The sequence below is a fragment of the Nothobranchius furzeri genome, chromosome 2, assembly GCF_043380555.1.
Source record: "Nothobranchius furzeri strain GRZ-AD chromosome 2, NfurGRZ-RIMD1, whole genome shotgun sequence".
NCBI lineage: Eukaryota > Metazoa > Chordata > Actinopteri > Cyprinodontiformes > Nothobranchiidae > Nothobranchius > Nothobranchius furzeri.
The window spans coordinates 44145555-44166874 of NC_091742.1; the positions used below are offsets into that span (position 1 = coordinate 44145555).

General features: G+C 41.1%; 1 protein-coding gene across 1 annotated transcript; it reads left to right on the forward strand.

Moving 5' to 3' along the window:
* The first annotated feature begins 957 nt into the window (after positions 1-957).
* LOC107374155 (uncharacterized) lies at positions 958-9809 on the forward strand. Its single transcript, XM_070548895.1, has 6 exons — positions 958-1483; positions 2848-3115; positions 6685-7707; positions 7952-8107; positions 8404-8496; positions 8937-9809. The coding sequence occupies exons 3-6, from the start codon at positions 6691-6693 to the stop codon at positions 9066-9068; spliced, it is 1398 nt and encodes a 465-aa protein (XP_070404996.1). The 5' UTR covers positions 958-1483; positions 2848-3115; positions 6685-6690; the 3' UTR covers positions 9069-9809.
* The last annotated feature ends 11511 nt before the right edge of the window (positions 9810-21320 follow it).

A 21320-nucleotide genomic window follows, 5' to 3' on the forward strand; every position in this document is an offset into this window, starting at 1 on the left:
CTCATCACGCCCAGACATTTAATGAAAGGGAAAAGAGGTGGAGCTGTAACGCTGGGATCAAATGATGACACCCGTCGAACTGAAGAGATGTAGCTACAAGCTTACCCAAAGCTAACACGGAGGTGGGAGCTAAGCTAATGGAGGTAGCTACCTAGCTAAAACCAGAGCTAACTGTTCACAACATCGGAGCTTCAGAGTCAGAGTTGCGCAGGGCTGACCGCTGGGGAGAACCGGGTGGAACACAGAGATCTCCCGAGAGCTCCACAAGCCGGCAGCCCACGCAGCAGACAGACGCCGCTGCGATCAGAGATGCGCCGAGCTGCTGCTGAGGGGAGGCCGGGGACCATACCGATAGTCGGAATCCAGCTCCACCAACATGTTATATTTCAACCCATTTTCTAAAGTGCAGCATTATGTTAAATGCACTGGGTTTACCCTATTACATTTAAATTTCATGGTTAAACAGTACATGTTAAAATTTAAGCTCAGCTCGGCAGGGACCTAAAATACATAAATATAATTTTACTTACCGAAATAAAATGAAGTGGAGACTCCTTGGACGCTCTATTAGTGCAATTAATGCCACAGCAAGTCATTTTGTCCAACGATTGCACAAATAATATCCAAAAAGCATACACAAACGCTACAACTACTGGTCTAAGTTGAGAGACTGAAAATGGCGGAACAGTTTTCAGGCCAGGCCGAGGCTCTACTGAGGCCTTTCCCCGGAGCTACCTCTGTGGTCACGTGTGTCTGATGCTCATTACATAATTATACAGAATTTTAGGCTTTTAATACACTTAAACAGAAGAGTGACACAAATATCCACCCCCTCAGAGTTGTCATGAGTGTAAACTAGATCTATTAAACCTAAAACATGTTTTGGTACCAGGCTGTAAACATGTTTATTTCTGCTGTGAAATTGGTATTTTTAACATGGGAGTCAATGAGGATTTGCCCGCTTCTGACACCAGCCCCTAGTGGATGAGAGTGGAACTGCAATTTTTGTCACTTCCTGTTTTGCTTCACATCCAGACCCGAATTATGGGGGCTTGGTCTGAAACTGCTATGGAGAGAAAGGTCAAGATTTTTTAAGAAGTGGGTGGATTACAGCATTTTTAAAGTACACTCTAAAAAGTGTATTTCAGCAGTATTTGAAGTTACGTAAAGTTCTGAGTGAGTTTCATTAAGATTTCTGCTTTAGTGGAGCCAGTCTACATTTGTGGAGTATATCAACTTGTTATTACGTGTTGTTCCCTCAGTACACATGTAACCTGCTATTCTCATTAGAGTCAACCTGCATCAATTAGGTTTCTCGTGACGCAGTGCGTCTGATGTCATGACGTCTCCGCCTTCTCCAGAATTTTCTACCTGCGGCCGGTTGAGAACACCAATTTGAGAGGAACTTGGCTGCAGGCAGGACCTCGTGAACAATTTGGTCAATAAGGTAACGAAGATATTACTTTTTCCATGGTCCTTGAAGGTAAGTCAACTGTAGAACACATATTTTAATATATTAGATATAAAAATATTCCAACTGTATTGTTAAGTGTTTAGTAAACTGACCTGACCAAACCGCTATCATTCAGCCCTGCTAACATTAGCGAAATGTCAGACCTGTTGGTAGTTTGTGCTTGGACATGTAGGTTAAGTTAGTAGTTTGCCGGCGGTACTCTCTTGTTTTAATATCGTAACGCTAGCTTAAAGTTGTGTATTCATGCAGTGTGTCGGTGTTGGCTTACTGTTAGTTATTCATTAGCATTAGCATATTATAGCGGCAAGCTGGGCCGCGGTTCTCTTAAGACTACGTTACTTCGGGCGCGCGCATTTATACACGAGTGGTTGTTCGCAGTATGCCTGTCGGTGCGAATAGTTCATGCGGTCACGGCCACGGGTGATGTAGGAGGTAAAGTTTAGCTGTGGTGGCTCCAGGAAGCATGCATTTACTGCCGCTTGCATTGCTTTCAATGTACATGACGTTAAGAAGGCGAGGAGAAAGGGTGCGTGCAGCGCTCGTACACGCACGGATCAGCCGTGTGAGAGGGAGATGGTGTGCGGCAGAAAATCACAATTAGAAATCATAGAAGAAAGTATTACGCTATTGAACACAGAAAAAACAGCCATCGGATTTCTTGTAGACCTAGCACACTTCTGGTCTGTGTCTGAATACATATATAAGTACATAGAATAAGGGGTGTCAAATATGCGGCCCGCGGGCCAGATCCGGCCCGCAAGCAGGTTAAATCCGGCCCGCGGGATGGTTGTGTAAACTTTATTTTCATACTTTACAATGTAGAGTGAAAATAAACTTATCTTTGTGAGCAAGTTTTCTCTGTAATGAGTATAAATAAAACAAAGCTGCGCTCAAGGCTCACACAAGAACTTGAATCACATCCTGAAGTTGGCTGCCACTCAGGATGTGACTCCTGATACTGATGTGCTGGTGAAAGCTAAAAGATGTAAAGTAAAATGAGTCAAATATACTTTAAGTGCTGCATGAATCTGATCTAGCCATGTGATCTGTAAGCTCTTTGAATCACTAAGAGATGTTTTTTTTATTTATTGATTTTTTTTTTTTCCAAATTTTCAAGTATACTTCAGGTGTTGTACAGTTTTGGATACACTGTCCTCAGGCTCCAGCCTTGTTTTATATTGATTGTATTAAAACAAAGAAAAAACAATCTGAAGTTGTTTTTAATTTACCGGTCCGGCCCACTTGGGACTAGATTTCCCTCAATGTGGCCCCTGAGCTAAAATGAGTGTGACACCCCTGACATAGATGCAGATGAACACTGTAAACATAATGAAAGATCGACAGCCTAACTCAAACATATCTTTAATCTTTAGGACTTTGGGTAGCACTTCCTTTCCTTCCTGTCAACCTCTCCAGAGGGATGTCTGCTGATGGCAGAAAGATTACATCACCTCTGGTTGGAACCCTGGACAGTGCCACAACCTTTGGCTTGGTGTCCAATGTGATGCCCCATCGCCACCTTCAGACCTAACTTCTTCTCAGCTCTGTGACTACTTCAAGAGGGGCATTCCTGTGTGGAGGCGTGCCAGGCAGCTCGTTTTATCTGTGAACTTGCATACTTTCACTTCATCAACAGCAAAGGTATGCAAGTTCAAAATAGTGATGTCTCATTTAAACTTAATTCAGTTTTACACTGAACAGGAATCTGCTTTATATATAAACCAATTCCAAAAAAAAAAAAATGTACCTATGGGCATTTGGGTTTTGTTTTTAAACTTTTGTTTTGAACTTATCCCTTTAAAATCTAATTAGAGAGGGCTGGCTACATTTGATGAATACATTTTGTGTTTAAATGATTCGCTTTGTGTTGGGCAATGTGGCAAAAAGCTGAGATGAGATCTAGTCTCATATCACCATATTGATATATTGTAATATTGTCCAACTCTCCCTCGGTGTTTTTCTCAAATTATTTATATACACCCAGTAAAGCGTGTCTCTTTGTTTCTCCAGTGCTATGCTTCATGTGGAGATGCAAGGACTGTGGGACAACATTAACAAAAAGATCTGAATTGCTCAAACACTACAAACTGATTCATAGGCATTACGGACGAGGCCACTCATATCCATGCACTTATTTAAATTGTGCATGTAGGTTCAAGACTTGGAACGCCCTACTGAGCCATCTATCAAGAAATCACCCTGCCCAACAAGCAGTCTCCAAAGCTGCGTCCACATTCACTTGCCATATTTGTGGCCATAATCAACTCTCCACAGAAAGAGAATATTTTCAACATATCTATCAGCATCTTAAAAATAAGGAGACTGTAACATGTGTGTTCCAAAACTGTGAATATAAAACCAATGTCTATGAGAACTTCAAAAGTCATAAATACGGAAAACACTCTGGTACAGTGAACACATTTAAGCCTGGAATAAGTTCTGTTGATGAATCTTGTGCCAGTGTTGCCAGTGACATTTCAGATGTGGAAATTATAGAGAGTGATGTAAATTTAAATTCTGCTTTTGACAATGGGTATTCTGAAAACTTAGAGAATGATATTGAGCTTAAAATAGCTTCAGTGCTCCTTAAGTTGGAACACATCTTTCTTGTGTCTAATGCAGCTGTAGATGAGCTTTTGCAGGAGTTAAACTATTTGATTGGTTCTGTTTCTGTGGCGATTACCCAAAAGACTATTAGCCAAGTATTACAAGACAATGGATGCCAATTTGACCAGTCAGTTGTTGAAAAGCTAGCCAGTGTACTATGTGAGACAAACCCTGTAAAAAAAGCAATTGGACATAAAGGTCCACTTTCCACTCCTTGGAGACGAAAAGCATACTATAAGAGCCACTTTAAAGTAGTGGAACCAGTGGAATATATACTTGACCGAAAAAATAACAAGTCATTCCAATATATTTCAATTTTAAAGTCTTTGCAGCATATTCTTGACTGCCAGACAATCTTAGATCAGGCTGTTAATTTGAATACTGTAGATAATCAGCCTCAAAAAACTTCTGTGCACTACAAAACTATCTTCGATGGTGACTTCTTCCATGAAAATGGACTGTTGTCCAAGCAGGAAAGCATTTCATTGATATTATACATTGATGAATTCGAAATATGTAATCCCCTTGGTACTTCACGGAGGAAGCATAAAATTTGTGGATTGTACTGGGTTTTGGGTAATTTGCCACCAGGCTGTAATTCTGCTTTAACCTCAATCTATTTGGCTGCTTTAATCAAAAGTAATGATCTGAAGTGCTATGGGTATGAGAAAGTGTTAAAACCTGTAATTAATGATCTTGTAATTTTGGAACAGAGTGGGATATTTCTGTCAAAGTTGGGCAGAACAGTAAAAGGCACTGTTCAGTGTGTTGTTGCCGACAACCTTGGTGCACACAGTATTGCTGGATTCTTTGAAAATTTCTCAGGGACATACGTATGTAGATTTTGCACTGCAGAAACATCAGAGTTCCAGACTATTGAAGTCAGAAGTGAAGTCTTTACTTTAAGAACAAAAGACATTCATGCAGATCATTTACGAATTATTGAGGAAAACAAATTGCCCAGTTATTATGGTGTGAAATCAAAGTGCATTTTGTCAAAGCACCTCTCACATTTTGATGTTACCACTGGGTTTCCACCTGATGTTGTACATGATCTTTTTGAGGGAATTGTTCCTTTTGAACTTGCGCTTTGCCTCAATTTGTTAATCAAAAAAAAGTATTTCACATTATGTACATTGAATGAAGCAATATCATCTTTCATCTTTAAGTGGGCTGACAAAACAAATCAACCTCATCCTGTGGCTCTCAGTTTTGCATCCAAAAAAAGTGTAGGAGGGAATGCACACGAGAACTGGAATCTTATCAGATTTTTGCCTTTGTTCATTGGGCAGAGTGTACCCTGTGAGGAGCCTGCTTGGCACATCTTAACAGACTTGAAGGACATTGTTGATCTTGTTGTCAGTCCTGTTCATACTGAGGACTCCATTGCATATCTCGGTTTTAAGATCTCTGAGCACAGAATCAAGTTTCAAGAGGTTTTCCCAGATGTTAATCTTATACCAAAGCACCACTACTTGGAACATTATCCATATTTGATCCGTAAGTTTGGGCCACTGGTTGCACTATGGACTATGCGATTCGAAGCAAAGCATAGTTTTTTTAAGAGTTGCAAGGAACATCAGATGCTTCAAAAATGTACTTCTTTCCCTTTCACAGAGACATCAGTATCAGATTGCATATCATTTGCATGCAATTAGCTTTGCCAAACACCCACTGGAAGTAACAGCTGTTTCCACTGTTCACATTGATGTTCTTAACAAGGACATCTCAAATGCACTGAGACAGAAGTCTCCAGATATGGACAATGTGTGCTTGGCTAAAAGTGTAGCATATAATGGACTAATCTACAAGTGTGGGATGATCTTAATCCACGGCTCACTGGGAGGACTGCCAGAGTTTGGTGAAATCATCCAAATGGTGATATTGCAGGACAAACTAATCTTCATTCTGAAGAAGCTTAGCGGATGGTATATGGAACACTACAGAGCTTATGATCTCAAAACATCACCAAGCAAAGAAGTGGAACTTGTTGAGCCACAAGAACTGTATGATACCTACCCACTGGCAGACTACAAAATTAGAGGGATGCGTCTTGTCACCTTGAAAAGATATGTCCATGTTTAAAGGGTGAGGCCTCAAAATATGATAAAGTATTTTCTTAAGTGGGAAAACAAAACCCAGACCAATACAATACTAATGTGTTCTCAGAACATATTTATTTTATACTGCAAGCCAAAGTGGTGCGATGATGTCATTGGCTATTCATCAGTTATGTCATTTTTTTAATGCAGGTTGCTAGATTCCAGTCAGTGAATGCTAATCCTATGCTCTCCCCCCTTCTGCTTCTCTTCTTTTTCTTCTTTCCTCTCCTTGTTGTCTCCTACATTCTCCTCACCTCCTCTCCTTCTCTCTTCTCTTCATTGTCTCCCACAGTCTCGCCATCTCTCTTCTCCTCCCCTCCCCTCTCCTCTTCGGTTTGCCTTCTCTCCTCGCTGCCTCAGCTGATCTCCACGTCTCCTCTTCATTTTCTCCTCCCCTTTCCTTCTCTCTTTTCCTCTAGTTTGACATTAAATTCTCCTAATTGGAAATGTCAGTGGTTTACATGTTGATCCTCACTAACTGTGCTTGTGCTTTGTTCTCAGACCACCATGGCTGGTTCAACACCTGTAAGACTGAAGGTGATTTTAGGAGAGAACAACATTGAAAAGCTGACTCTTCCAAATGGCATCCCAGAGTCACTTGAAGACCTTCTCAGCACGATAAAGACTACCTTTGGGTTAAAAGGTAACTTCAGACTGCAATACATGGACCAAGACTTTGGCAACGACTTATTCAATCTGAATTCTACCACCGAACTTCGGAATTTGGGGACAATCAAAGTGATCCACCAGCAAACACATCCACCTTTGATCAGTGCCGATCAGTCCACTTCATCTCTGTCTCTTTCATTTGAGTCTGATGACAGTATTTCGGTGGCATCAAATGGCACAATTATCCTCTCATCCCCTGAATCTATGTCATCTCGAACACAACAGTGGCCAGAAGACTTTGCAATTCCCCAATTTTCATATGACACAGAGCTACAGCTAGAGAGGGGGAATACTGAGTACCGTGTGAGCCAAAAAATGTTGACTTTAAGCGCCCGAATGCTGTCTGATATCCTGAAAAGAGTTGCAGAAGAAATTTACTGTTACAAGGCCTATCCAGAGGATGTACATTTCTGCGCAGCTGCAGAGGCCCTTATCAAAAAGCACCCATGTTTGAAAGAACCTGGATCATCCAATGGCTGCTACGGTTGGAAACAACGACTGAAGTACAAAATGGCAAACTACAGGACCCAGCTCAAATTACAGGGGTGTCCAGAGCTGTGTGTAAACTCACTGAAATCTAAAGCTACTACAGATGCTGTCCCTGCTAAAAAAGTGAAGAAGCCAAAACGTTGTGAAGCTAACTTTTATCCATCCTTTCCTACTGGTGAGACTCTGGACAGCATGGAAAAAGTGAGACTAGAACTTCTGACAGAGATCGGGATAAGGGACAATGAAATGATCATCGCAGACAAAATGGCTAACACGTTTGCCTACAGACGACATGAGGTGGTAAACCAAGAACCAAGCATTCAGGAACTGAACAATAGATGGCCTGCACTCTTCACACAGAAAGAGGTAAGAATGGAACTGAAGTGATCAAAGTCTGTATGCTTCAGGATTTATTTTGCAGTTAACTTTCATGAATCGGTCATAACTTGATGTGGTTGAGATTTTATAACACTGAACTTAATGAAAGAATTTATATTTTGAATTTCCATATATGTTATACTTTTTGGGATATAGACATTTTGGCATACAATCAGTTTCATCATTTTGTTCCATAATACAATATCTACTGTCATTTGTGTTTTGTTTTTAGATAAATACAGAGTTCCAGAGGCTCATGGCTGTTCCCCTTGAGTGGAAGTTCATGGCCCAGTTAGACATGCACTCAAGTCAGCTGATCAAAGTCATACGTGCCAAAGGAGGGGCAACACGCCAAAAGATTGCGAACATCATGGACACATTGGACCAGGTAAATCTGTACCATCAAACAAAATACTTCGTAACTAAGAGGGCTGTCAAAATATATCTGAATCCTTCATAAAGACAATATGGGCAGGCCAATGCTAATCATGGCTTTCATATGCATGAATGGTTTTAGCGACTCAAAAAATACACCACTGAACTCATCCTTTTCTTTCTGTAATGAATCTCTGGGCTTGTGAATTACTGTTTTTAAATAAAGTACATGTAAGTTAAGCAATAAGAGTAAGGATGTCTGTCTTATGAAATTTAGAGTTTAAAATTAATCCACATTTGTTGTTCTAGACTGTGGACATTAATCATCGGAGGGAACATGTGCTGAAAGCCCTCATCATCTTCCTGGGAGAAGATGCAGATGGCCTGATCAAGGAATACCTTGTAAGTTTCAACAGTTTGTCAGCACATCTTGTCAAAGGGACACAAAAAAAGTTAACTGTTAGAACAAACATAACACGTGAACCATAGTTGGATTGCTGACATGTATTTATTATCATGACCATATTGGACATTATGTAATTCCCAGCAACAACACATTACATTTTGGACTGACTTTGTTTTAAGTAAGAAGGGCTTACTTGATTATTTAAGTTCAGAGGAATAGTTTAACATGTTGGGAAATTTTATCTTTCTTGCTTTAAATTTGATTAGAGTCAGATTGATACACCTCTCTCTGCTGTTTCTGGTGTGTGATGACACCCAGCCAAGAAGTAGCCCAGCACAACACATATTGGTACTTCACCCAAACACTTAATCACAGTAAGAAGTGAGGCTAATGATGATTTGTGTTTGTGTCTTGTACCCCTCTGACTGTGGAGCAGATGATGTTCAGAAGGACCTGGAGGAGGTCACCATGGCAGTGTATGCGATTCGGAAGGAGGGGGAGGGACTGCAGGAGCCACCTGCAGACATTGGCATTGTCATTGAGGGTGTGGAAGTGTTGCATGAACTAACTTCGGTTGCCTCAGCTTGTGCCCTGCTTCTAGGTTTGATCTATGCACTCAACCTAGCTTATCCAAAACCCTTTCGCTTCACTTTTGAAGTGCTCCAAAAACTCTTCATGCAGCTTGATCAGCACAAGATGTCCCCCAAAGTCCAAAATCTGTATATCAAACTTCAAAGCTCCCAGTAATGGCACAGAACAATGACCAACAAATGGCCTTGTGCCATAATGCGAAGGAGCAACTGTGTTTGGACATATAGCACGTAAAATATGTAGTCTCTTTTGGATGTTGGGCCTTTTTTATGCTCCAAGAGACCTCAAACCACAATTTAATGTGCTTTTATACATACTTTGTATGGTATTTTTATTTAATTTTTTTTTCAGACATATTTGCCTTCGTTTCAAGGGAAAGGTTGCATTTCAGGTTTGATGTGCTCAGTTATACAACAAACTGTTGTGACATTCTAAAACTCTAAAGGAGTGTTTATATTTTTTCATCCCCATTGGTCAGCTACACTGTTCAGATATTTGTTCATTGGCTATAGCTGAAGAGTAGTTTCTGTATACTCTTGGGGCACTTTTTCATAGTTGACACTATATGTGTTGAGATCGATATTTGTCTAATACTGTGTTGCACTTAACACTTTGATGACAACTTTGTGGTCCTACTAAGCGTTACTTGCATTTTGTGCATATGTGTTTTAGGACAAATGTGTAATGTGTTTGACCAAAAGCTGTGTTGGTTGCCATGAAGGTGATACTTTATTACATTTATACAATAAAGTATTTAAAAAAAAACAATGGATTTTGAATTTTTGAAAAATATTTTCAGCCAACTTAAATTTTTGATTCAAGCATTATTAAACAAACTAAATTTTCATTTTAGAGTCACTACAAAAAGTAATTTGCACTAAACCAAATTATTAGGTTAGCAAAGAGCAATATTTTACTTTTGGGTTATGCAAATTATTGGGTTGGAAAAACTGAAAACTTTAAGTTGAAATGTCTTAATTTTAAGTTGGATTAATGCAAAAATGTTTATTTGACAACAATTAATTTATTAAGTACATGTAACTTAAATCAGTTGTGTTAATCTAATGTATTAACTTCATTTCAAAGAACTTAATTAAATTAGGTGTTACCAATTGAAATAATTCAATTAAGTTGGTTCAACTATTTTCTTTTTTCAGTGTAAGCAGGGACCTGACCAGAGACCAGAGAAGCATTAATTATAGAGAGCACACTGGGACCGATGGACTGAAAAGCACTTTTAAACAAAGATTAGGGTAAGATGTGGAGGGGGCATGCAGAGGTCTTCATAGAGTTAACTAGTTTGGTTAACTCAGGCAAAGAAACAGGAGCAAAGCTATCTAGGATGATGGGCCTGGTTGGTGTCGGGAGAGGCAGCAATAAGGCTGAAGGAGAGATGCTAGATCTAACCTTATTGACTTTGTCCACAAAGAAAGACAGAAAGTTCTCACAGTCTGCAACAGAGTGGATGGAGGCTGTAGGAGAGGCAGGAGAGACGATGCTGCTTATGGTGTTAAACAGCACCTTGGGGTTCCCTTTGCTCTGGGACACCAGGTTGGAGAAATAGGAAACCCTAGCATCTCTGACTGCAGAGTTAATGGATGTCAGAAGATCCTTTAGAGGCAGCAGATGGACGTGGAGATGATTCCATGATTCCATAAAATAGATGTTGGACACAGTCAGATCATAACATCAGGGAACCAAGAAAACGACGGAAAAGGCTTCTACAGAACTAATACAGATGGAGCATTTTGCAGAGTAATAAACAGAGCCATCAGCCAGTCAGATGCAAAGTGATACTTGAAGGAGGTGTAGAGCAGATGGGGAGCAGGATGTTAAATCTCAGAGCATGGCCATGAAGCAAAGGCCTGATGTACAACCCTTGAACCCAACATGATTGATGGCTTCTATCAACAAGCTGCTGCTGATGCTTATTACAATCTGCCCAGGATGTGCAATGTTCCTGCAAATTCAATCTGCACAAGAAACAGAAGACATTCTCTAAAACATACAAAGCTGGAGGAATTGAAAGAGAGGCCATGAGAGGCATCACCAGAAAAGAATGAATAAATGAAAGTAGCTGCATTAATTTCTTCAGGCATAAATCTTCAGATAGCTTTTTTAAATGCTCTGGTTGTAAGCTGGATATCATAGATATATTTAAAAGTCACTGTAGCTTTGTTCAAGGATGCAACCTTAGAGAATGTCCAAATTAAGGACCACACAAAACAACTTCTGCAGAGTTGGCTCAATCACTCGTTCATTCACTCAGTGATACTGCCAGCCTCTCATGGGCATACGTGGAGCGTTCCCGCCCAGCGGCTAATCTCTAGTTCCCTGTGCTACATTTGCTTGAATGCACTGTAATGACATTTATATGGTTTTGTTAGTAGCCTTCTCATAGTCCTTATATTTCCACCCACTCACAAATGTGCAGAACATTACACCATACAAGGAGGAAACATTGTGATTACAGAATAAATTGTAAATTGGAGTGAATCTCATAAGTTGCCCATCGTTGCTTTTCTGCATGGTGCTCTGCTGCTTGGCTGGTTATCATTAATTTTCATGTGCCTTTGCTTTAAATATGAATTCTCCCACAAAGCATTTAATGAACAGTGTATGTGCTTTGAGTGCTTCCAGAGGCACCCAAAGGCGTTAAATGAATCATACAAAGCAGCCAGTCCTCTGGTACGGTGGCTCACAAGGTCATGGCTGGATGAAAGGGCAGAAGCCTAATAAACTGCTTTTTCAAATGACTTTTTCTGACTGTAAGCGTAACCTCTACATATCATATGTGGATGACATCTTTAATCCCCCCGGTGTTTCTTCCTCCTTTAATTATGAGTCAGGATGATTCAAACATCAGTTACAGACAGGTAACAGCTGTGTTTTTATTCTGAAATCAGAAGACAGCTCAGGATTTGATGGGGGTGTTAGAGGATGTCATTCTATCTGAGAATAAATCAAGTATTAGAGCATTTCGTGGAAAATTAATTCCTTATGATGGTCTGATTGCATTTGTACACAGAGTAAACAACATGGATTTCTGTATGATGTAATCAAATGTGAATGAAGCAAAACTTAGTGAAATACTCCAGTAAACCTAACTTTTTTTTTTTTTTGGCTAGTTATCTTATTGATATATTTTTTTTAAACTAAAAATAAGACATTTTGGATCATATTTAAAATTGTTAACCTTATTTCAAGTGGTTTTTGCAGATATGAACTTTTTTCATTTTAGACAAAAAATAAAACAAACTTTCTAAAAACAAGGTTCTTTTTGCTCAACTGAAAATTAGGATTTGCAGATAAAGCTTTTTCAGTACACAGTTTTCCAGCCTTATTCTTATTTGGAGCCATCAATAGAACCCAATCGGTATCCCCCTATTAGTTTCCATCATCAGAAGTGCAATGCTGCCTCTGTTATTGCAATTCAAATTTGTTTTAAAGTCTTTATTTCAAACTTCAAAGGAGATAACAGCTACAGGCGCCAGATTTTTATTGTTTTTTAGCAATGTTTTTTCTTATAGTGTGGAACAGGATGCAACTGCGTGGTGCTGTCACATCTTCATTATGGACTAGAATTGTGATGGAACATTTCCAACATCATGTTGAATTTATGACATTAAGAATAAAGGCAGGGGGGCAGTGGCTTTATTCTTGCCCTGGTCCCCGGAATGCCTTAAAACGGCCCTGGGTGTAGGACTGAGCTTTGAAGGTGACAAATATATAAATATTACATGCTTATAGTTTGTTGCTTTATAAAGTTAAAAACATGTAATGGGTTAAATCAACCTACTTTTTCCTTTTCGAACTCTTTATTTTGTTTTCTTGTTTTTATTTCACTTTTTTTCTGTCCCACCTGGCTCTTTTCTCTCAGTCCTACAGAAAAACTTCTGTCTGGCTTCCTATATTTTTACATCCTGAGTTACTTTTGAACGAAGCAGATGAACGGAATCAACCTACTGCAAAAGTACTGGCCGCGCCAGTGAGGTACCGGAGGAGCAGAAGACAGGTGATGTGCTGCGGAGCGCATCAGGCACAAAAGACAAAAAGCAGGAGAGGATATGAGCTGACATAAACGATTGTGTGTTAATTTGCTAGAAACGGCTCTGGGTGACACTGTCCATCATCCGTGGGAAAGCCTTACCATGTAAACAATAAGGCTTCTGACACCCAAGCTCCTTATGTGTGTCTTGATGAAGATAAATGACCAAGCTTTTGACTAATCAGGGGAACCATGCTCTAAGGTGCAATGAAACCGGCAGGCTCTCCTGAGGACCCTCTCTCCCCGAGGATGGTGGGTGATATCATCCCTACTTTGGGCTCCGCCATTTTGGACATTTTTAATTCTAGCCTGACTACTGGGGTGTTTCCTACTGCTTTTAAAAAGGCGGTTGTACAACCAATTTTATAAAAAACTGGTTTAGACCACTCCAAATTTGCAAACTTCCGGCCAATCTCCAAATTACCTTTTCTGTTGAAGGTCCTTGAAAAAATTGTCTCTTCCCAGATCACAGCACACATGAATAACTTTTCCTTAGTTGATGTGTTCCAGTCTGGCTTTAGGCCACTTCATAGTACTGAATAAGCCTTTCTTCGCGTGACCAATGACATCCTAGTGGCCTCTGACAATGGGTCTCCTGTTCTGCTCCTTCTACTAGATCTTTCCGCAGCATTTGATACAGTTGGCCATCATATTCTGCTGGATAGACTTGAGACTTGGGTAGGGCTTAGGGGTACCCCACTTCAGTGGTTTCGCTCATATCTGTCAAAGTTTTCAAGGTAGGGCTGGGCAATTTTGCCTTAAAAAACTTCGATTTTTAAAGAAAAATTTGAGTTTCGATTTGATTTTGGTTTTTCCAATGCACTTAAAAACTGGCTGCAGACATCAGATATAGTGTCAAAAGTGCAACTTTATTGCTATGATTGTCCTCAACAGGTAAAATGCGTAGAATCCCAAAAACAAAAAGTAAGTGAGGCTCTGTCATTCAACAATTTCAAGCTTTAACCCAGGTTTAAGCAAAAGTGCAACAGCTTCAAAGAAGCTTAAATTTTCTGTTCAAGAAATCAGATAATTACAAATTTTGTGACATATAAAATTACAATAAAAAATAAACTCTTCTCAGTATAGTGTGAATATAAAAATGAAACAAGCCTGTGGCAGACACATAGCCTGCTCAAAGACTGAACAAATGTAAACTTTTATCTATAACAACAAAACACGTGCTTGTTATATCTCTGAAAATTTGTGCATGCTCATTCTAAACATTTTTGCAAGAAAGATGAGCCTGTCCACAACCTCTGGCTTAAGGCAGGCCCGGCTGCAGGTAACTATTCCTCCACCCACACTAAATACCCTCTCTGAGGGGGCACTAGTGGCTGGAACAGAAAATTAGTTTTTAGCCAGTAAGCTTAGCCTTGGAATGTTGGGTTGAAGCAGCTTCCACCATTCAAGAGGACCTGTGTCTGGCTCAATGTCTGGAATAAGGAGAAACGTTGCAAGCTCAGTCCCAATTTTTATTTTCTCAGATTGTGGGTGTAGCGTGGTGGATGGTGCACAGCTTTTAAAGAAGGCACCTAGAGTCATTTTCTTTTTTGGTGGGGTGTTCTCTTGAACAGCTGAGGGACCAGCTACCTCTGAGGTAGAGTTGCAGAGATCTCAGACACCGCTCTTTTTTTTTTGACAACTTCCAGTTTGCTTGCATCAATGTAGGTTGTACAGAACCTCGGGTCTAAAAGTGTGGCCATGTCCAAAAGTTCCTCTTTCTCCAAATCACAGTACTTACTTTCGAGATTAGCTTTGATTGTTTTTGTTAGCTCCAAATCTTCCTCCTCTGGCAGCAGGAGACTTGTTTTAAACAAATGCAGCACTGGTTTGATGCATGACACACTGACATATGACTCCCCTAACAGTGCATCAGTGAAGTCCTGGAGAGGTTTCACTGCTTTGTTGGTGGCTTCCAATTCTTCCAAATCTTGCCACGTGGGAACAAGATGACGCGTTTTCTTGTCTGCATCCAGGACAAGAGTTAATGCCTTCTCTTGCTCAAGAAAGCGCTCAATCATCTTTTGACGAGACCCCATGTTGGGGATTCTGAGATCAAAAGATGCTGGGGAAGTCCAAGCTCAGCCTGCACCTCTGTCATGTCTCGCCTTTTTTTTCCAGCTGTAGGAGGCTGATACAGCGTTTTTGCAGACTCCCATGGCCCGATCGATCCTTGGATCCTTCACACCATTCTCTGTAATAAATGTGAAATGATATTTAGTATATTGTTTGCCACTCCAAGCTTAAATCTATATATTTGATTACGTGAGTTTTCAAAATTGATTTGTACTTTTATCACAATTTTAATAGCTGTAACAATGCAGATTAAGGAAAAGTCAGGTTTATATTTGTAACCCAGTCTTGTGCGTAAACCAGTTGAAATATATACCAGACATGTTCTGGCTATTAAATTATAAGCAAACAGTACTTTACAATGTGCAAGTATGTGCACCTATTTATTTTTACACCAACTCTTACCTATAGCGTTGTGGAGTCTGTGGCCAAAACACTGCAGGCTGGGCCAGTTGTTGTCCTTAAGGGCTTTTATGATGTTGGTGCCACTAGACGAGTCGTTCCTCCGAAAGTCCCCAGGAGCTCAGAGCGTCTTTTAAGCCATGGGCAATTATGTCACCAGTGTGTTGTTGGGGAAATACGCTAACTGAAGGCAGATGCTGCGCAGAGTCCATCTAGTGTTGATGTAGTGAACCGTCAGACTCAGATATGGCTGCATCGTCCGGCTGGACCACAGGTCCATTGTGGCCGAGTAGAACTGCATCTCCTCCAGCTCACTGCGGATCTTTTCCCGAGTTGTACTGTACAGGTGAGGCAGCGCTACTTCGGCGAAATACTTGCGACTGGGGCCAACGTACCTCGCATCCAACACTTTCAGCATGTGATTGAAGCCTCGCTTTTCGACAGAATAAATTGGCAGCATGTCTGTAGCAATATAAAACGTGATTGCCTCTGTAATCGCTTTCCATCGTGCTCTGTTCTTGTCATAAGGTACACAGTTTGTAACGCTCTCAGGAAGTGTAGTCTGCTTTTTAGCAGGAGTGCTAGAGGAGCCGCTTTCGCTGCGGAGCCGGCTGCACTTCTCCCATTCTTCAGGATGTTTATTCCTCAGGTGCTGGAAAAGATTTGTTGTGCTGCTGCTTCCAGTAGCAACAGCCTTGAAACATATTTTACAGCAAGGCTTCGTCTGTGTTTTGTCTGCTGCATCAAACCCAAACCAGTTCCAAATTTTGGAATTACTTGTGCCTTTCTTTGGAAGTAGTTCTCTGCTACGTGCTGCCATGTTGTTTTGAGTGTGTAGGCGGGGCGGGGGCTGCCTCATATCGCGCTACGGCAACCAAACAAGGACGAAACACGGAAAAGTCCGAAAAAACTATTGTGTCAAAAAACTCGAGTTTGCAAAATAAAATTCATTTTAAACTACAAAATCGACAAATAGATTTAATCAATTTTTTGCCCAGCCCTATTTCAAGGTTAAGTTTTGTAACTGTTCTTCTCCATACCTCCCACTCCCCTGGGGAGTGCTGCAGGGATCTGTGCTTGGGCATCTCCTGTTTTCAGTTAACATCCTCCCTCTGGGTTCTATCCTGAGGAAATATGGTCTATGCTACCATCTCTATACGGATGATTACTAGATCTACCTGGCTTTGAACAAACCAGGTGCTCTCTCTCTTCTAGACCAATGTTTGGCTGAAGTGAGGGACACGCTTGCTGATAATTTTCTGAAGCTGAATGACTCTAAGAGCTTAGGCACTCCTCATGGCTCCTAACAAAATCACACACTCACTTTCTTATTTGGATACTATCCCATATGACCTCAAGCAGTGTGTTACCAATCTGGGGGTGAAACTGGATACCCACTTTTCCATGGGCCCTCAGATTAATGCAGTAGTCAGATCTTGTATTTTACAGCTGCGCCGACTGATTAGCTTAAAACCAATTCTGAAACGGGCGCACCTGGAATCTGTAATTCAAGCTTTTATCATCTACCGTCTGGATTTGGCAAATTCCATCTTATTTGGTGCTTTGCTTTTAACAGGCTTCAGGTCGTACAGAATGCGGCTACCAGGTTTCTGACGAACACCTCTAGATGTGACCATATCAGCTGAATGCTGTGTCATTTAACTGTGTAACGTACCATGCGATCACTTTTTCACCATCAAATGACCTTTCATTTGCAGACATAAACCCACCCTCTGTCTGGCCTCCAAATCCAGAAAGTTCTGCTCAGTTCTTGTTTCCGTACAAGAGGACAAAACATCTTTGCTCAAGGCCTCAAATTAGTCTGCTGCATTCCTCACTCTGAATAAAAGTCAAACCTTCTCAAAGTTCCTATGTGATTTTACAGTTATAATGTGGAATAATCAAATGTGTTGAATGAACAAGATGTATAAATTAAATGTTTGAATTATCTGTGCTTTAATCAATATCTATACTCATACACATTGTAATACAATAATTATTACTGTTAACATTCACTTCTCATAAGTGTTTTAAAACATTCATATTCTCACAAAGAGTTAACCCCTCTGAACAGCTGAAGGAAAGCGTGACGCCTGAGATATGTTTTGATAAAACCCTCAAGCGTGTCAAACCCTTATTTGCCAGATTAATCAACATTGTGGTTTAATTAAGCAAGAATTACTTCCCGATTAATTCAGTTTCTAGTTGACTCCTAATTCAGCCAAATCGGGGAAGAAGCATTTTTGAAACCATCTTCTCCTTTGACCTCTAGTCAAAGCCTCTCTGCAACACTGCGAGTGATATCAGACAAACGGCTCTTCTAAGAGCCAAACAAAACGACTTCGACGCAAACAAGCATTCCAGGTTCCTGTCATCACCTGGAGAGATCTCAGACTAGACGGGTCCTGTCAGAGCTAATCTACGGTTTCCTGATACTGAGAGGTTACTCCACCGGCAGTGTCCATCACAACCTCTTGACCCCCTGGATCGCACGAGAATCTCCACAAAAGGGTGCGTAGACTTGGCACAGATTGCGATGGATGGTTTTATAAACAAATTACTAAGTAAACAGTCAATTCACTTTTACAACCCAGACATCACAAACTCCCAGATACAATTAACGGTTTTCAATTCTGTAATTTCGGGTACCCACAGCAGGGAGGTGTGTTTCCTCCCTGAGTTCCTCTCATTTGCTAATACATGTGTGTTGCTCTTTAACTTGGACATTTCATCAGTCATCCCCATTGGGATTGCCACTGTCAAACGCCACGTCACCAAGCTTCCCCCTACCACTTGTCTTACAGACCACCATGGTCCATGCTGGGGATTTCTCTCTATATTACTTGGATCCCTATATACGCAGGTCTGTTGTAGAGTTATCTCCTTTCTATAACATCTCCTTTCTACCCGTGACTTACTACTCCTGGTCCTCCTCTGACTCTGTCATTTTCCTCATTACATGCTTCAGCTGCTGTTTGTCACTTGGACTGGCGTACACATTACTCAGTCACTTCTCCGCACGGTTGTCCACCTTAAGGTACTCGCTCCGCCTTTTGGGGAACTGTCTAAAAATAACGCCGAGGCCTAAAATTCCAAATGGTACTCCACCAACTACCGGCGACCTGCCTCCAATTCCACCTCCATCTCTAGTTGTACCTCCTGCAGTGTTTGGGGGGGGGGGGGGGGGGGGGGGGGGGGGGTGATTTTTATCTCCTCTTCCTCAGTTCTCTGTTTCAAGTCACACAAGTTCTGTTTTGAGTGTATGTGTGTGCGTGGATAGTATTCATGTCTAAACATAACATATAACATACAGGCTTGGATGACTTTGATCTTGTCATGTTGTGGGTTTTGTAGAGAGGTAAGTGTATGTATTTGAGTGCTTTTAAACTTAAGACACTACTCTACACTTAGACCAATGTGATGTGAATTTCCATATAAATATGAAAATCCAGTCTGATTGGTCTTTAATGTTTAACCAGAAGATTCTAGAATTCTTTGTTTATTCAGGGATTGTAGAACACTTCGTCTTCATTCAAGGAAAGAGTCAGGTTTATAAAAAGTAAGAATTTATTTTCCAAACAATTAAAAACATGACAAGTTACCTAATATTTATTGTGATGGATGATCTAGATGGATGAAATGTAATGTATGGTGACTATATGTGAATGTGATGTTATCAGAACTTTCGAATCTAGAAGACTTGAGTCCTGGGTGTAAACAGGAAAGAATTAGGTTTGCGTTAAGCTATGAAGTTGATTCTTATCAAAGCCACATCTGACGCGATCATGCTATATCTACCTCAACCTTTGGAAGACCCTATTTGTGGATCCGAAGGTCAGGGAGGTCGGATGACCTCTGGCACCGAGGTTTGTAGAATAACCGCAGCACCGACTCTCCAGTCCAGAGATCTTTTTCGGGTCACAACAGTTGTATGGAACCGTTTGCGTCTAGAAGGACTCTTAGGGAGTCGGAACAATATCAGATTTGTTCTGCAGGCACCGTTTGTTGTGTCAGCGGTAGGCACCAGGATTTTGACAGCTTGTCAAAAATGCTCTGGGTTAAAGAGGTTTCACTCCGGACGGCCATTCCGTAGCGTTCTCTAGAACTGAGTCACCATCTTGTGAGCTCTGTTTTAATATTCTCATGTTATGAATTCTTGTCCAATCCGAACGTGCCATGTTAAGGGGTATTACCAAGAAAACCTCAGAACATCACACCTTCTTTCAGATATAGACACACTGATTCAGTTCAATTCAATTAAGAAATACATTGTTAATCCCAGAGGGAAATTGATTGCTGTAGTAGCTCAGAATGATAATAACAATCAAGTCATCAAAGAGTTGTTGTATATTACAATGGCTGTTGGCAGGGAGGATCTCCAGTAGCAGTCAGTGTTGCAGCGAAACTGAAGAAGCCTCTGACTGAAGACACTCTTCCGTTGTCGGACAGTCTTGTGAAGAGAATACTCAGGGTTGTCCATCATTTTCTTGATTCTCTGGAGGATTCGTCTTTGCATTATCTCCTCCAGTGGGTCCACAGTCATCCCCAGAACAGAACCAGCCTTTTTTTATTAGGCTGTTGAGCCTTTTCAGGCCCCTGCTTCTGATGCTACTACCCCAACAGATGATGGCTGAAGAGATTACACTCTCAACAACAGACTTGTAGAAGATCTGCAGCATCTTGCTACAGACATTGAAGGACCTAAGCGTCCTCAAAAAGTGCAGTCTGCTGTGTCCCTTCTTATAAACGGCTTCAATGTTCTTTCTCCAGTCTAGTATGTTGTCCAGGTGAACTCCAAGGTATTTGTATACCTCCACAACCTCCACTTCTTCTCCCATGATGGAAACAGTGTTTGTCTCCACTCTGTTTCTTCTGAAGTCTAAAATCATCTCCTTTGTTTTGTTCACATTCAAGGTCAGATGATTGTTTCCACACCATGCCACAAAGCGCTCCACCAGCTCTCTGTACTCAGCTTCCTGTCCATCTCTGATACACCCGACAACTGCAGAGTCATCGGAGTATTTCTGTAGATGACAGGTCTCTGATTTGTACTGGAAGTCTGAGGTGTACAGGGTGAAAAGGAATGGTGAGAGTACAGTCCCCTGTGGTGCTCCAATGTTGCTGATTGCCTGGTTTGATGTGTAGTTCTTCAGCCTCACAAACTGTGGTCTGTTTGTCAGGTAGTCTTTAATCCAGGCGATAGTTGAGGCCCCCACCTGTGTCTTCTGGAGTTTCTGGCAAAGTAAATCAGGCAGAATTGTGTTAAATGCACTGGAGAAATCAAAGAACATGACCCTCACAAAGCTGCCTGCTTTGTCCAGATGACAGTGGATTGGTTGAAGCAGCTGGATGATGGCATCTTCAACTCCAACTCCATGGTGATAAGCAAACTGCAACGGGTCCTGATATGTTCTAGTTTGCTTATTCAGGTGCACCAACAGGAGTCTCTCCAGGACCTTCATTATTTGGGATGTCAGGGCAACCGGTCTGTAGTCATCATTGACTGATGGGCGAGTTTTCTTTGGAACTGGAACAAAGCAGGATGTCTTTCACAGGACTGGAACCTTCTCCTGGGCCAGGCTGAGGTTGAAGAGGTGCTGCAGAATCCCACAGAGCTGCTCTGCACAGGCCTTCAGTACTCTGGAGCTGACACCATCTGGACCTGCAGCCTTTTCCTGTTCAGTCTCTCCAGCTGCCTCTTCAGAT